At 46.5% G+C, this 16,972-nt stretch overlaps 1 protein-coding gene across 1 annotated transcript; it reads right to left on the bottom strand.

Annotated features, from left to right (window-relative positions):
• Positions 1 to 4,255: 4,255 nt before the first annotated feature.
• On the bottom strand, positions 4,256 to 16,506 carry TBR1 (T-box brain transcription factor 1). Its single transcript, XM_002812520.5, has 6 exons — positions 14,327 to 16,506; positions 13,603 to 13,757; positions 13,130 to 13,251; positions 12,402 to 12,560; positions 11,188 to 11,249; positions 4,256 to 8,073 (listed from the first exon to the last, which is right to left on the bottom strand). Exons 1-6 carry the CDS (start codon positions 15,016 to 15,018, stop codon positions 7,215 to 7,217), a joined length of 2,049 nt encoding a protein of 682 aa, XP_002812566.1. The 5' UTR covers positions 15,019 to 16,506; the 3' UTR covers positions 4,256 to 7,214.
• Between the last annotated feature and the right edge of the window lie 466 nt (positions 16,507 to 16,972).

The raw sequence follows: 16,972 nt of genomic DNA, 5'->3' as shown, positions 1-16,972 counted from the left end.
AAAAAAAGATTTTATTTGAACAAAACATATAGCATTAAATGGTAAGTAAACTGGGAAAGGATAAGCCCTCATTACAGTTTCTATTTTCTCAAAGAAAGGTGCTAAGTAGTAAACATTGCTATTATTTGGTAAAAATTATCTCCAAAATTATAATTTTGCAATTCAAAAACACATTAGGTTATAAAAGTACTAGCCACCTTTTGAAACATATTTAATTAGGAGCAATACTTTGGCCTTCAGTAAATTCTCAATTGAGCAAGCCATTCAAAATAATAGAAAACTATATGATAACTGGAAAGTTCTCATAAAATGTCTGTATTGATTGTTATGGCCTAACCTGAATCTACATAACACTCATGTGTATTTTTAAGGTCAAGGATGTCGAACTAAAAAAACATATGTGATAGCTTAATATCATCAATACAAAGATTAAACTAATTTAAATAGTTGTAACTCCACAAAATAGCCTATAATTTGACTACATTACAAAGGGGTAGAAGTGAGTTTGCAAATTGGTATTTTAGATATAAAGAAAATATTATCTCCTAGTGCACAGGGAGAAAATAACATCCTGGAGCTCTACAAAGAATAACCTTTTGTTGATAAAAGATGGCAAATGTTTGAACGTTCACGAGTGTGCATATCACAACTCAAAAAGGATATTTAAAACACATGCACAATTCAAACACACATATGTATCTGAAGTACTAATGCCTTCTATTAGCCTTCAAAGGCAGACTTACGTGTGCCCACAAATGGCAACCCAGCAGGCAGTGACATCAGTCCTAGAAATGATGTGGCCTGTATAGTGTGCAGTGAAGTGCAGTGCTCTACTTGTTTGCAATGGTTTTATTTTTCGACTAGTTTTTATCACACTTGGCATGAACAAGGGAACATGTGCTTTGCTAAATTTGAACTTTTAAGATGAAACTGAATTAACTGAGAACCAAAAAATTGCTTCTGAATTTTCCTAAGATTGAAAAATGCCTTCTCTCTCATACTAGGAATGGCAAAATAAATGACAAATACATCTTGAAAGTTTAAATGTGAGCTAGGAAGACCCTGTGGTTTGAGAACAACATTGTTGGCTTTTTTCTTTTTTTAGACACCTGAAATAAGATAAGACTGTAATGTAAAGGCTTTTTCCCACACAGTACCCTTTTGCTAACATGAAGAGATGTATGACATCTAAACCTAAAGAAACCTAATATAAGCACTTAACCTAATATAAGCACGATTTGTTTTCTTTTCCAACCAGAAAGTTTAATTAATTTGCCATTTCTTAAAAGTCAGTAACCATCAAAATATAGAGTCAACTCTTGTTCCAAAATTTAATATTATATTCTTTTTTTTCTACTAGTGTTGGAACAAAATAACTATATTGACTAAAACAACCAGACACATATCCCTAGAGACGCCCTCCTCTCCTAAACTTCCTCTTCCTTCTCATAAAAGGCGTGCCAGGGTACCCAAGTATAAATACTTTGTATATAAAATGAGTGTCCTGTCATGCTGATATTTTTAAGGATTAGAATTCAAAATAATTTTAATACACAATTCAAGTTCTAAATTGCAGGATATGTTTATAAGGAATCTAGTGATAAGTAATAGGTCAAACAACCTGTAAGAATCAGCTTGTAATGCAAGCTTCATTGCATTAATAATGTCACAGTTAGTATGTTTATTAAATTAAATATTACCAGCAAGGGTCTTCTAAATGCCATGTTCCTAATACTAGATTACATATTTATTTCAGAGTTAGCATAGTAAGAGGGGGAGCTATCACTAGAAGGTCTATTAAGCCATGGGTTTTTTTTCATTGCTTTAATAGAACTATTCAAATCAAATTTTTCACGCCATGCCTTGAACACCACTGCAAACCATACTGTGGGTGTAAAATACACGCAAGGAAGATATAATCAGCTCAGATGAGACCAGTGACTTGTACACCATCAAGTTTACTTTATTGTGAAAGCAATGGGGTTTTCTTTCAAGTGAATGTATTTTTTAATGTGTGGCAACCTAACATACAAACTGAGGATGGGAACCAGGAAAACACACAAATCTCAGAGCAACTGAATTAAACCAAGTATAACGCAATGCCTAAAATTTTGTCTAGTCTTCTCTGAGAGACTCGTATTTTGTTCTGGTAAAAGAAAACCCGACTGTCCAAAAGTAAATCTTGTTGCACTCAGGCTGTAACTTCAATAAATCACATACATTCAACTTCCTTAAAAAGCATCAGTTACTTTTTAAAAAACTGATTTTACTGATATTAGGCTAAAATATTACTCTTTTAAACGTCAAAATTAGCCAAGCAATCACCAACATACCAGGGTAAATTAAATATGTTTAAAATTGATCACTGCCTTTAAAGTTGCTGACTACTTCATAAGTACATTTGTCTAAAAATAATAATTGTTGCTGTTTCTTTCATGGGAATCTACATAGGTTTGTTTTCATACAAGAGCATGGGTTCTATGTTTTTTCCCCCGTCTCATGGCCAAAATGCCTATATGATAAAGTAACTCAAATACACACACAAAAGGTGCTGCACCAGATAGGACAGGCTGAACATCTTATAAAAATCACTTATGAACACATACGTTGTCCAAATACCTATGAAGCATTTTAAACTCTGGGAATATAAACGGCCTCTGTTCAACGAAGCTTTTGTTCCAAACCTGCATCTTAAGCAGCAAGTAGAGCATCCTTTAAAGCTTCAGCGCTAAAAATATAAATACTCAATATCACCCCAAAAAAAGGTGGGTCACAAAGAGATGTAGCAGTGAGATTTATTTGAAAATGTTAACTGCCGGGGATAAGAGGTTCAGAAAGTTATCTATAGACCCTAAATTACTACAATTTAAAAGCTCCAGTGATGTAAGTCGGTCCTAAAAAGATAGAAACAACCTGATTTTTGAAACAAACTGTTCAGTAAGTTTCTGCTAGTCCGAAACAGGATTCCACGTCCTAAATCCTATTCGGCTGCCAGACCTGGCTCTGAAAGAGCAGCGGACAGAGGCTGCGCGCTTAGGCCAGAGCCCAGGCCGCGGCCCTTTTCAACTGATGCTGCGGTCGGGGGTACTCAGAACTGCCCGGACCTCAGCTGGGACCCGAGGCCTGAATTGGGCCTGGACTTCCTTCTAGTCTCGCCCCACAGCCTGCTTCTCGGCCTGGACCTCTGACCTGGATCCCCAACTGGGACAGCCCCGGGCGCCGCCGCCCGCCCGACGGCAGAGCGGGAGAGCCCCGGCCCAGGCCTCAGGAGCGACCTCGCACCCGGGCGAGCTCCCGGACGCCCATCCCCGCTGCTCTGGGCTCGGGTGCACCAGGGCCAAGCTGCAGCCTAGCCTGTGGGGGCAAGACCGGCCTGCCTCCCGCCGCCGCAACGCGCTTTGTTCCCGCCTCTGTCTACCCCGACGGGCGGCGTCTACCCGGAAGGTTGAGAACCCAGGCCGCAGCATCTCCCAACCCGAGCAGCACCCGCCGCCGGCACGCTTAGCCCCGAGGGACATTGAAAGTTAGTTAAGATGGCGCGGATTGCGAGTGGCGGGAAGACACGAGCCAGAATACAGTGCTAGCCGCACGCTCGTCTTCTTCTTTCTTCCTCTGTTTGAAAATACACTGTTAAAAACTGAGGAAATCTGAGTTCACGGAGAGGAATCGCCGTTCCTCTCAGGCTATCCCCTGAGCCCTGCCCTCAGGAGAGAAAAGGCAACCCTCTTCTAACAGGAGACGCGAACTTTGATTCCCAAAGGGCCTCCCAAATCCAGACTCTGATTTCCTTTGAACAGCCTCAGCCTCTCAGACGCACTGACAGTGTCATTTCACCAGACACCCAAGACTTCTTGGAAGCGAGGAGAAATGATCATGTTTTAAAGGGACAAGAAAGCACAATGCCTCCGAGAGGAGCGCGAAGCTGCAAATTTACCTCACGCTGACTCAGTCCACGCAGCAGATGGTGGCGGAGCTGCAAGGGAAAAGACCTCCCCAATTTTTTAAAAATACTTCCTAATATCAACCAAAGCGCGTCTTTCAGAACAAGGCACTACGTTCCTGTGAAATCTATCCTCGGCTCCTAAGAGCTTCGTTTACGCACATGACACCGACTCTTTTGCTCACGGTGACTGTCCCGAGGGCGGCGGGTAGCGCCGGGCAGCGCCGGGCTCCCGGGCTCCCGCGCTCCAGTGGCCCAGCCTGGGCGGAGAGCAGAGCGCGGCCCCCGCGGCCCCGCGGCCTCGAGCCCCGGCACCCCGCTGGCTCCCCGGCCCTGCGCCCCAGCGACCGCACGTGCTCCTCCTCCTCGGCGGGAGTAGGCGGCGGGGTGGGAGGAGAGCAGCCGGGGTTGGGTGGGTGATGACACGAATGCACTGCCCCACTTCACTCGCCACACATGCACCGTGTCTTGTACTTTTGTCCTCTTACTTAGTTCTTAGATGTGAGGAGGGGAAAGAAACACAAAGGAAATTCAGTCCTCGCTTTTCTATGTGGCAGACAAAACTCCACGGAACGCCGTCTAGTGGCGGAATTGTCCAGGGAAGGCAAGTTAGTTTTATCCTCCCACGAATTTTCATTTTAATTAGAAATTTGAGGCCTCTTTACATCTGTCAAACTGCAGAGAGGCCACAGGACAATGTCTAGGTAAAGGTAAATTTAGTCCTGTAACCTGAGGCTGGCCCAGACTAAGCAAGAATGTGGAACCATTTTCCGCCTCTTGCCAGGATCACCTCTCTTTGGAGACGAAAGTACAAAAATCGCTTCTCCACGAGGTAAAGAGTTCTGCGGACTTCACTAAGACGCAGCGCCCTCCAGGTTGGAATTTCGCATTTCTGCATTTGTTCCCCAGGTGTGGATCTGGCCTGGATAGGACTGGCATAAGATTCCACTACAGAAGGGATAGAGCAGTGCCCCTACCCCCACCCCAGATGCCTCCCAGAAGCAGTTTTAAGTTCAGTGGTTAAAAAACGACCCTTTCGCGAGTTTGTTCTACGGGTCTTTCGCCACCCTATCCCTGCCCAATCTTCGGAAACCATCCACTCAAGAAATGTAGGCTGTTCTGTGTCTGCGTTTACAGATTCGCCACTCACCTCCAAGGCCTCGTATGTACAACCAGAATTTACTAAATCTGCGGTCAACATCCTATTTTGACATGCATTTAAATTACACCCTACTTTTGGCCAACGCCTCCCGCCTTACTCTGTGAAATTTAAAGAAATTCTTAACTCCTTATTTAAAGAACCTCCTTTTCCTGTTCGCGTTATTTCCAACTTCAGAGAGAATCAGATAAATATGATGAGAAAAGTGCATATGTTTTCCTGAAAAAAGAAAATGAGCGCAGAAAAGTGAAACTTGGCTCATAGGTAGCTAAATAATTATAAATAAGAAGAAAAATGTAGCCCCTGGAAGTACTATAAAACAAATTTAAGGGGGGAATGGGAGGTGGCTTCCATTAAACAGGCTGCCCATACTGGAGTGGGGACGGGCTAGTCTTCCTTAACCCTTAAATATCATCACCTATAATAATTAAATTATTTTCAAACTGTAAACTGCTTTCAAACACCATAGTTAGCGTTTTTACCAGGTTTATTTTACTTGTTATACACAGACGATACAAACGAGCAAAAAACAAAACGTTTCTCAATGGAGTGTGTTCTTGTATAAATTATTCAGTTCACAGACAAAACGAAACAAATATAAAAATCACAACATTAGATTTACAGAAGAGCCAAAATATACACACGTTTAGACCCTGAATTCCTATTAGGAAAAATCCCCCCATGGACTGGAATCTAGATTGAATATTGTGTATGATGCATATTTCACATTAATTTTTAAATACAAAAAAGTATAGGTTTGCTACACAACATTAGAAATCCTACTAATCTATTTCCAGGGGGATTAATGCTCCTTATCAAATATAACAAGACTTAGGGGAAAATCAGTCTTACTTGCATTAATGCTAGTGTTCTCCCAAGGAAGTCAAATTTCAGCTGTTTCTAGGTGGTGGGGAAGTCATTTTCAAAACTAAAATGCAGTAAAATATACAACTCACACAATTCATCTTCACTAGACTACACTATAGTTACCAACAATTCAGTCATCTATATCATTAATAGAGTATTCATTACAAAGATTTACAGCATATAAAGGTGAAGGGGGTACTGAAAGATATTCAGAAACAGTTTGTCAGCATATTTGGCACCTGCACAGACCAGTAATGGATTTGGCACTTTGGGGAAAAACAAATAAGGCAAAATAATATTGCTGATGTCGAGCTATTCTATTTAGAAGAGGGGGGGAACATACAACTCCAGTTGACTTTGCTTTGCAGGCATCATGCCACTTAATCGACTTGCCTATGAACAGACACCTATCCTTTAAAGGTGTTTGGGTGGATTCTCCTTAGCTATTTGTGTGCATTAGGGCACATAGTAATTATGTCATGCAACGGATTGAGGAGAAGTGGGAAACCCATCACTACTGAGTATTTCATGTTTCTAGAGCCTCTTAGAATATTATCTCACAAGAAAATTAAAAGAGAGAGAAGAGAAAGTATGAGAGAGGAGAGAAAGAAAAGCAAAGAAAGGAAAGGAAATAAAGGTTAAGCATGAACTGGTTTTGTGCCTTGACGAGAATAAAAACTAGCCATTCGTTACAATAAATTAACACTATGTACAATCATTTCACAGGCTTTGTTCCACTAAAATTATTAACATCCCTACCATCCATCCATCCATCCATCCACTCGGGGATAAGAAAGGACGCGCTGGGTGGGTCCAGGTTCTAGAGTCAACATCCTATGGTTAATGTGGAGGCCGAGACTTGGCGGGTCGGAATCGCTGCTGCCTGACAGGACTGCCCAGGTCTCCTAAAAGTGAAGAGTTTCATTACAAGAAAGAGAAGTAGGAGGTAAGAGAAAGACGAGGGGGAGGGGAATTGTAGGAGGATAACTCCACAGAAGAAGAGTAAGTAGGAAAACCAAAAGGTTTACAGCAAAGTTGAAGGTCGGTGAGCTAATTGCAGAGACTGCTGTGCAAAAAAGGTTAAAATCACGCTCGGAGACCTGCACTTATTCGCTGCAGACGGCCATCGAGGGTCAAATAAAATGAGGGGGTGCGCAAGGAGGAGTTTGGGGAGGCGGAGCTGGGGAAGAGCTGTGAGGGGCTGGCTGGGGGTCCGGGCCGCGGCGGGGCCGGGCGGGCAGGGGCGGCCTAGCTGTGCGAGTAGAAGCCATAGTAGCCGCTAATGTCCTTGGCGCAGTTCTTCTCGCAGTCCCGCTGGGCCAGCACCTCGCTCTTGAGCGGGGACGAGCTCTCGGACACGGGCGTGTCGGCCGGCGAGATCCGCCTCCGCTTGGCCTGCTCGTAAATCCCCGAGTCGCTGGAGTCGATGGACTTGATCGAGGAGGGCGTCTCGATCCAGCTGGAATCGGACAGGTCCTTGGGCTTGGCGTCCTCGGCGGCGCCGGGCGGCAGCGGCGAGCGCTCGGCGGCCAGACCCTCGGCCTCCTCGCCCAGGTAGGGGTTGGCGCCAGCCATACGCGCGGCGGCCGCGGCGCTGTTGGGCCAGCAGGGCAGCACCGAGCCCGACTTGGTGCCGCAGTACTGCGGGGGGCTGCGGGCGCCCCAGCCCGACGGGTCGGCGTAGTAGCCGAGCGGGCGGCCAGTGCAGCCTGCAGCCTGCAGCGGCAGCGCCTTCACGCCCGCCGCCGCGTAAGAGAGCAGCGTGGCTGCGTTGCCCGCGAAGTCCGTGGCCGTGTCGTAGGCCGAGGCCGCGAAGTCCAGCCGGTTGTTGGCCGGCGTCACAAACCAGCGTTGCGGCGAGGGCGCGCCCGGGTCCTCGGCCTGCTGCGGCGACAGCAGCCCGTTGGTGTGCGGCACGCTGCGGTCCGTACCCGGCCCGGGGCCCGCGCCCGCGCCCGGGTGGAAGCGGGCCTTGGCGTAGTTGCTCACGAACTGGTCCTGCAGGAAAGAGCCGGCCATGGCGTAGCGGGCCCCGGGCACGATCTGCGAGCGCGGCGAGTCGTTGGGCGAGGGGGTCAGGCGGTCCATGTCACAGCCGGTGTAGATCCTGCGGGGTAGGGAGAGAGAGAGAGAGAGCCGAGGGGTGGCGCGGAGGTCCCTTGGGGTGGGGGTGGGGGCAGAAGGGAAGGCCACCTCCACTTTTCGCCCACCCCCACACCCTCCATCTACAAACTTGCAGTCCAGGATTTCCTGGAGAATACAAGAGGCCACACACCTCTATCATTCCCAAAATAAATCATGGAATTATAAAGGAGCCAATCTGTCTGCAGGGACCTGAGCAAGATACAGACCATCAAGGGAACGACTTCCCTCTTCTCTTGCTCTCTCTCGTCAAGTGTACTGGGGTACTGAGAGAGGGGCACAAGCAAGGACTTTCATCCCACTTCTCCAACATATGTGTGCATATTAAGGCAGATTTACCTAGGGAGTAAGATGCTCTTTGCCCAGTGGGCCTTTCCTCTGCGGTCAGTTTATGAGTGAAATTTCTAAGCAAGGTACTCACTCCTCCACCCTTTTAAGACCTCCTGTGTCCATTTGATTGTTCAGGTGATTTCTCTGCTTTTTCTAGATTGTTTCAGAAACCCCTAGGAAAAAGCCGCGCACGCAGTAATCATCAAAGACGGGCCTTCACCCGTGTTCTGGAACCCGAGGTTTGCTGCTGGAAGCCTCCAAGGTACTTAGTGTCTATTGTTTCCCCTGTGTGAAACTTTCACTCCCACCTCTACTAATACAAACAAGAATTACTACTCTGAAACAGTAGTCATCAATCAGAAATATTCTCTTAAGAGAAAAGGTGTTCTTTACTCTGACCTTCTTTTCCTAGCTTTTGGTCCGTTAACCGCAGAAACTTCGGGGCAAACCTACAGTGCACTTATCAGCCTACTGCATGCAATGGACCACTAATAATAGCTAACCTTTACGGAGCTCGACTATATGCCAGGCACTGTGAGCTAGGTAACTTTTATTATCCCACTTTACCGATGAGGAAATTGAGGCAAAAGGAAGTTAAATAACTTGCCCAACCACCGACAGTGATTGTGTTGTTGGGAATTACCTTAGATAAAATAATCAAAGATTAACTTTAGGCCCTGGGCCTAGAAAATCCCATTAGAATTGAGAGGAAACCAAGGGGTTGGATGAAGATTGGTAGAAGTGTTTTCTCATACACATGCACACATGCCTCCCTTTTTATTTAGCTCACACATAAATGTTTTAATCTTTAGTCAACAGACTGTTTTGAAGGAGAGCCTCAGTCTTGTCAGACCTTAATCCTTTAGGGAGGAGATTCCCTGGTGAGTGGCCAAGCAAGCTCCTAGTACCCCGTGAACCCTTATACTTCTCCCTCTTTCTCCAAAATTGAGACATGTCCAAGTAACCAATGTAAAAGGGGAAAGGAAGAGTGTCATAAACCACCCAACTCTTCTCTATCCCCTAAAAATCTCAGGTTTTTGTTTTTGTTTTTGTTTTTTGTAGAGATAAAGAAGCTTTTATGAAAGATTTAAAGTGATTTAAGATCAAAGAGGAGTGGCTTTTCCAACAGAAGGCAGCCAGAGGAGGAGGAGCATGTGAGAGTTTTGCTGTGGCTGCTCAGGTCCGTTCTGTTTAGTGCACAAAATTTCCCTCCTGAAATTGAATTCCAGTTTCAAATAAGAGAAGCAGAGGGAGGCAGGAAGGGAACATAACTAGCAAGGTGCAAATATCTTCTCTGTTTATCACCACAATATTTTAAAAAGAAAAAAGCAGTCTGCAAAAGATACAGTTTAGATGCCTATCCAGGTCCCACCCACTTGGGATTACTGAATTGATTTGTGCAAAATAAAATGCTTTTGAACAGATGTTCACAACAGAATTAAAATCTCAAAATCTACAGGACTCTCCTCTAACATCTCTAGTCTCTTGGGCCATATACTTTCCACTGTGCTGGGCACACCTTTTTAGATTGTGAGGAATACAGTAGCCAAGTTTTTATTCTGGGGAATCATATTGATGAGACTTGCTTCCTTTGGAGTACTTCTGAAGAATATATATGGTGGTTATAAGCAGTAATATCAATGACTCTCTTTTAAATTATTAGAAAATATCAGGAGGGATGGTTGGTATCTGCTTGGAGATGGAATAGAGGCAGTCACCTGTCTCTTTCTCCACACATTTAATCTATGCTAGTCAAAGGCAGCTTCAACTTTTTAGCTCTATCTCCGGCGCTCAATGTAAGCCATGAAATTAAGGTGTATGTACCCTTTCCTTTTATGGTCAGAAAACGTGGGGGAACCCCACAATCCAGATTTAGATTTATAACACTATCTGAACTCTTAGGCACTATGGACCCTGAGTGAGAATTGCAGAACAAGCCCAGAAAGCATTCAGTTTACACCTACTGTTGCCCCCAGAGAACAGCCTTTTGATAGAAAAGAGGGAGGTAAGGGAGGCCTAAAGAAAAGGGCACCAGCATGTTTAATTAAAACACACCTAGATACAAAAGAAAGAGGAAATATTTTTCTTTTGAAGCTTATAAATAATACACAGCAACAAGATCTGAATCTTTCCGAAAGCCTAAAACGACCGTAACAGCGGTTCTGCTCATGAACTCGCCTGTGGTGGGTGCACATTTGTATTCAGTCCGTAATAAACTTGCACAGGAAATGCTATTATACAAAGCTTGGAAATGGGTAAATAAAAGTCGCATATGCTAAGGAGACTGTTAACAACTGCCAGAGGAGCCACATGCACTTTTAGGCAGAATTGCCCATTTCAGACAGACATAGACAATCTGAGCTGAGCATCTGCAGCGCCACATACAGTATTCACACCCGAGAACCAGGGCAGCCTCCCCAGCCAGCCAGCCAGCCAGCCAGCCAGCCCCAGAGGCCCGCCAACAACTTTGTAATCCACAGGAAAGCTAAAATTAGGTGGAGGAAACCTCTGACCAAAAACCACACAAGTACCAAGCCACAAGGTCACCAGAGAGAAGGGGAGCCAACCAAAGAAAAAAAAAAAGAAGAAGAAGAGGAAGAAGAAAAAAGAAGAAGAAGAAGAAGACGTCCTCTGAAACAACCTTGTCTTCACACATTCCAGCTTTCAAAATCCTTGTACATAATAATCCACCTTTGACCTAAAGCCCAATTCCACAGCTATTTGAAAAGGAAGATACAAAATTACTTACGTGTCATAATTATCCCGAAATCCTTTTGCAAAAGGGTTGTGATCTATTTTCAGTTGTGTAATCTGGCAAAGAAAAAAAATGAATGTTATGTCACCTTTTATACGTGAAGACTGGGTGTTTGAGAATATATCATCTGCCACTTTTACAGGGGCTTAAGGCCTACAATTTATTAAATAGCAAGGTTTTCCTAAATGAAAAATTTGAGGGATTGAGTGGAAAGGAAAAAAAAGAGAAAGTATCATGAAAGTTATGAGGAACATGTTTAAATTAATGATACCTATAGCCAAAGAACTGCTTTCAATTAGCTCTCCTGTGTTTTCTAAATTGTTTCAAACTCACATTTTAAAAATGCTTGTTACACACAATGCACTTATTCAGACAAAAATCTTTAAGGAGTACTTGAATTCATCACTAAATGTTGACTATTTTAAGTATTTTATATTTTAAAACATTTGTCGCTTCTGACTCACAACCTGAGAAACCACAAGTTGCATCTTAAAATCAGGTTTGATTTAAAAGCATGTTTTAATTTCTGATATTATCATTTAAGTAAAAAAAAAAAAAACACACACAAAAACCCCTATCACTCCTAGTAGTCAAATCAGCCACTAAAATCAGTTTTTGCAAACTTGCAAAATCGGAAGTGGTTCAAGTGCTAGAAAGCTCAATCCATAGCCCTCAGTAATTTGATTTATTGTAGTTTTCACATATATGAATGTGTATGTTCTTTTGATCTCCCAGAACAGTGATGTTTGTTCATTTCAGCCATCAGTTCTGAGATAAAAAAAAAGAGAGAGAGAGAGAAATTTTTTTTTAGATGCTAAAGCTTGCCAAGAATAAAATGCACGGGGAAATCTGCTTGTTTTCTAAAGGAAAGAGAATTAAAAAAAAAAAAAAAAGTAGATTTAATCTGTTCTAGTTCAAAGCCCAAATTAAAACTCCCAAAAGAAGAGTCTTTAGAAATCCTGGCCACCTCAAAGGTGGCCCGGGTGACCAGCGACGAAAACAAATAGAAAGCTTTTTCCCACCGGCTTGGTATTTAGGAAAGGTGCCGTGGGCAGGCCCCGAGCCCTAGGCCTTAAAACGCACAACGGAGCCAGCTGTTGCTGATGTTAGCGCTGCTAGTACCCTAGCCCTGCATGGCGGGAGAATGTGAGAGGGTGGGAGAGATGTCTGTGCCGCCCGCCTCGCCCCCAGCCCCTAGGTCTCCTTACATCGGTGTTCTGGTAGGCGGTGACGGCGATGAACTGAGTCTCAGGGAAAGTGAACGTCTGCACGCGGCCGGGCTGGCTAGTGTCCTCCGTGCCGTCCTCGTTCACTTCCACCACATGCAGGCGGGGCTGGTACTTGTGCAAGGACTGTAAAACCACCATCTGTCCGGCGGGAAGAAAGGGGAGCGCAGGGTGGCGTGTTAACGCGGTCGCTGTGCGCGTGGCTGTGTGCGCCAGGCTGCGCGCCCGGGCCGGCGGAGGCAGCCTGCAGCCCGCCTCCCAGGCTAACTGACCGCGGGACTCGCCTGGCTGGCGGCTGGCTGGCTGGGACAGACCGGCTTTCGCACCTCTGGGAGCGAAGATAAGCCGGGGCACCGGAGAAAAGGGGGAAGCCGACCGCCCGATCCTCAGGGCCCTTCTCCTAGTCCTCCTGTAAGGAGGAACAGAGATTTCCACAACCTGCAGATCTTGTGGGGTTTCTTCTCAAAATCAATCAGTATTAGTACTTGGGAAGGTCGGGCATTCCAAAATTGGGCCGACGGAGGTGTTGCCAATGAGAACAACTTTATAGATTTAATATAAATTTGGAGGGTGGAAATACAATTTTTAAGTCTTTTTAATGAAGCAAAGAAACGTGTATCCAGTTCCATATGCTGCTTTACACTGACGAACTGGATGTCAGGGAGGAAGGGGTGAGAGAGAGACAAAACACGAGCGCTTGAGCCACTGACCTGCCCATTGTTATTTGAAGCTCCTTTGTTGTTCGTAAGTTTTAATTTTCCAAAAGAGATTTCTTGGCGCATCCAGTGAGCCCCAGTGTTGGGGGAATCCGGATGCATATAGACCCGATTTCCTAGAGAAAGAAATACGTTGTTTACATATGCCCCTGGCACTGCCCAGTCCCAGTCCTCACCACGTAGGACACACACACACACACATACACACACCTTACTCCACCGTGAAGCCCATTAACTGGGGCTTTTTTAGGCCGTTCTTTCTTCCTATTAACTGGGGGTGATTAAAATAGCTTTTGCATAATCCTCCCCCTTCTCGCAGCTCAGTCTGTCCCCCTGTCCCCCTCGTTTCCTTTTAGAAGTCATTGGCCGATCGTTTTAAAAGTCGCTCGAGCCAGTCCACAAAGGCTTTAATTAATCATTCTCACCTAAATAAGTGTCAAGAAAATGTGTTAATTGGAAGGACTTGCCTTGCACATTGGTGTCCGCTTTGCCGCAAGGAACCCATTTGCCTCCTTGAAACCTCCAGTGATTGGGATCCGCCAAAATCACATCCACAAAAATATTGTAATGAGCCGTGGGATCGAGACCAGAAATGTTAAAACTTAAAAAAGGAAACATGCGCCTATTTAAATTAAGGGGTGGGGGAGAAAACAAGGAAAAAAGAAATATAAATGTTAAAGATTAAATGCAAGAAGCGGGGCGCCAGTTAGCAAAGCAAAACTTGTACTTGCAGCAAATAGGGCGAATATTTGCTGGATTAGAAAAAGGGTGGTGGGAGAAGAAAAGAAGTGCAACCCAAATCAGGGAGAGCGGCGGGTGAGCTGGAGTGGGAAGGTGGCAGGTATCACTGCCCAGGTGGAGAGCGAGGTTGGCGACCTGCGTCTCCACCTGTCCGTGCATGCCAGTGTTGATGCGTCCCATCGCCCAGCCGCTGGCCAGGGCTCTTCCTTTTTCTTGCCTTACTCTGGCCACTGACTGGCTCTCCAACCACGTTCCTAGAACGGGGTCTCCCCCACCAACATCACCGTGGCGGTTATCCCTTCCACTTTCCCCCTTTCCAAAACTAGCCAACTCTAGGGCGCCTTCCACTCCGCTCCCGACCCCAAATCGTCGCTGCCGCGGCAGTCACAACCTAGGTGCACTTGTCCCCGGCTGCGCCTAGAGCAGCGGCAGCCAAAAATGTAGTATTACCTTCCCTGTTTGGTGATGATCATCTCCGTTTGGTGCCGGTGAAATTTCAGCCAAAGGGGCCTGTTGCACAGATACACCTGTGCTTTGCCGGGCACCAGCCCCGGCTGGGTGGAGGAGAACTGGTAGAACGGAGCTCCTTGGTAGGAGTGGCCGTACTGCTGTGGGTAGGGGTAGCCGGCCGTGGGGTATCCCTGTGGCGAGGAGTTGGACAGGAGGCTGTTGTAGGCTCCGTTGGTGATGACCGGGTGGTGGGCCATGTAGCGGCTGGGGCTGCCGATGGAGAAGGCGGGGTGCGCCGGTCCGTGCTGGCCGGGGTACGGGAACATGGCACTGGGAGCAGTGGCCGCAGACTGTGGCTGGCTGGACTGAGAGAGGAGGTAGCGATCTGCAGCAGAGCCATCGAAACTGTGACGAAGCTCAGAGACCCCGTCCAAGACAGGAGAGAGTTTACTTCTCTGGACGTCCCCTGGTGAGTCCTTGGAGTCAGGAAAATTGTCTGTATCTGACTGATTCGTCATCCCCCTGGTAATTTTTTTCAAAGGTGAACTTCTCTCCAGGTTGTCAGTGGTCGAGATAATGGGATGATCGTGCAAGACAAGCTCGGATCCGCCTGAATGTGGGTAGCTGCTGCTCACATTGAGAAATTTCTTGGAGAGCATGATAGAAGGAGAAAGGCAGTGCTCCAGCTGCATAGCTCTAGAACCTGAACACTCGCCCTCCCGTCCCTGGTTTTTAAAGTCCTATTTATCATAAACTAGAAATCCACAGACCCCCTCACTAGACAGAAAGCACTTCAACCAGCAAATGCTTCTCAAAGGTTTGATTTACTTTTTTTTTTTCCCTGGGAGAAGAGATTGGCCAATTGACACTATGCAGCAATCAGAAAAGGCTCACTTTTGATCTTGCTGCTTGTGCAGCCGATGAAACGGCTCCTGCCATTGGTTAGCTGCTGACAGTAATTTAATTAGATAGACATTAATTAGGATAATCACCTGGCTCCTGGTAGCGACGATCATGGCAAATTGAAGGGGATGATTTTATTGTTGGCTTGGGGGGTGGGGAATGTGTGTTGGTTTACGTGAGCACTGTTGTGTCACCTTTAAGCTTTGTGACCACTGCTTTAGGAAGATTCAAAGATGTGCAATTTACTAAACATTTCCTACCTTCCCCCCCTTCCCCCCTTTAGAGCGGAGGGGCGGAGGAGGGAATTCGACGATGCTAGGAGACTTTTCGGATCTGAATGAGCCAAATATTCAGTTGAATGTAACGATTTCAAGTGCAAAGTATACAAAGCGCGAGCCGGTGGCCTCTTCTCGCCCTGTAAAAGTTCCAGAGTCTGTCTTTTCCAGCTAATACAAAAGCACACAACACCTGAGCTGGTGCTTTGTGAGCAAATCCTACGTGTCCTCGGCGCCCCCACCCCCACCTTTTAAACTGCAAACATAAATAAATAAATCCCTGCTGCTGAGAGCCACAGCGACAAGCAGAAGGGGGGAGGAGAGGGGGCGAAAAGCAGCAACTCACCCACCAATCCACCCACCTCAGGAAGGTTCGGTTTCTTGGTTGAGCACAGAAACAGTGACAATCTATGATCTCCTTTTTAAGTTTTGAAATAATCATAAGCTGTCGGGCTGAAATGCCTTAATGTATTTGCAGTGATGTTTACCGGCTCTTTATTAAATATTTTATCAGCGAACTTGGTTGCAGATTATCTGAAGAGCATCTAACTGGGGGCAGGCGCCATGCATCCTTCTCGTCCCTCTGCATTTCCTTCTCTCTGAGGTACTGGCTTGGCGACAGGTTCAAAAGCCTCGCCAGGAAAAGAGAGGGCCGAGTCCCCGTGCAAATGGGCTCGTCAGAAGCGCTGATCTGGGGAGACAGAGTGGAAGTGGTGTCAACACAGTAATCGCTACTGAAAACGTGTGTGTGTGTGTGTGTGTACGTGTGTGTGTTTAATGTTTATATAATCTGGAGGGGAGAAAAAGCATCCATGCCAGTAATTTTAAAAGGAAAAAGAATCTAAAGAGGAATAGAAAAAAAATCAATTTAAAAAGATGTTGGCACAAATAAATAGCACGAGGCCCAAAGAGACCCCGAGGTGTAGGGAGGAAGTCTCCCAGCACCGGCTCTACAGAGAAGAGCCCAGCCCTCGGCCTGAGCCAGAGGGCCAAGAGCGGCAGAGGCTTTTTATCCGCCCAAAGCTGTCTCCCGCGGCCCGGCGCTCGCTGACCTGCCCTCCCGCGGCTTTCCTCCCGGACGCCGAGCCGCGCGGGAATGAGCAGGAGGAGCGCCGCCCAGAGCTCCGCTCGGCCCCGAGAGCTGGCCGGCCCGAGGGCGGGCTCCGCCCGGGAGACTGAAGGAGCAAGGGGTGAGCTGCATCTGGCGCAGACCCCAGGGGCACACGCTCGTCCAGGGCTGGAGGCGCGGCCTGGGCACCTCAGCCGGGGCAGCCTCTGGCTTTGAGCGAACGCGTCTGTCCTACCCCGGCCGGGGCAGCTCCCGGAGTGAGAGCAGCGCCTGGGGACATTGGGTGGGTCCTGAGCATGGGCGGAGACGGGTTAACCAGACTCTCCGCTTCGCCACTGTGGCGCATTTTCAGAGCTGCGCCTCGGTGGGCCGAGCGGTCAGCGCTGAGCCGAGACTGCG

Source organism: Pongo abelii, chromosome 11, assembly GCF_028885655.2.
Source record: "Pongo abelii isolate AG06213 chromosome 11, NHGRI_mPonAbe1-v2.0_pri, whole genome shotgun sequence".
In the NCBI taxonomy this organism is placed as follows: Eukaryota; Metazoa; Chordata; class Mammalia; order Primates; family Hominidae; genus Pongo; species Pongo abelii.
This window is presented reverse-complemented; position numbering and strand designations above follow the sequence as displayed.

Excerpts from the sequence above, each read along its gene's own strand:
- TBR1 (XM_002812520.5), bottom strand. The coding sequence starts at position 15,018 with ATGCAGCTGGAGCACTGCCTTTCTCCTTCTATCATGCTCTCCAAGAAA. Across the intron at positions 13,758-14,326 it reads ATCATCACCAAACAGGGAAG|GCGCATGTTTCCTTTTTTAA; the intron begins GTAATACTACAT and ends TAATTTAAATAG. Across the intron at positions 12,561-13,129 it reads CTTCAAATAACAATGGGCAG|ATGGTGGTTTTACAGTCCTT; the intron begins GTCAGTGGCTCA and ends CCCGCCGGACAG.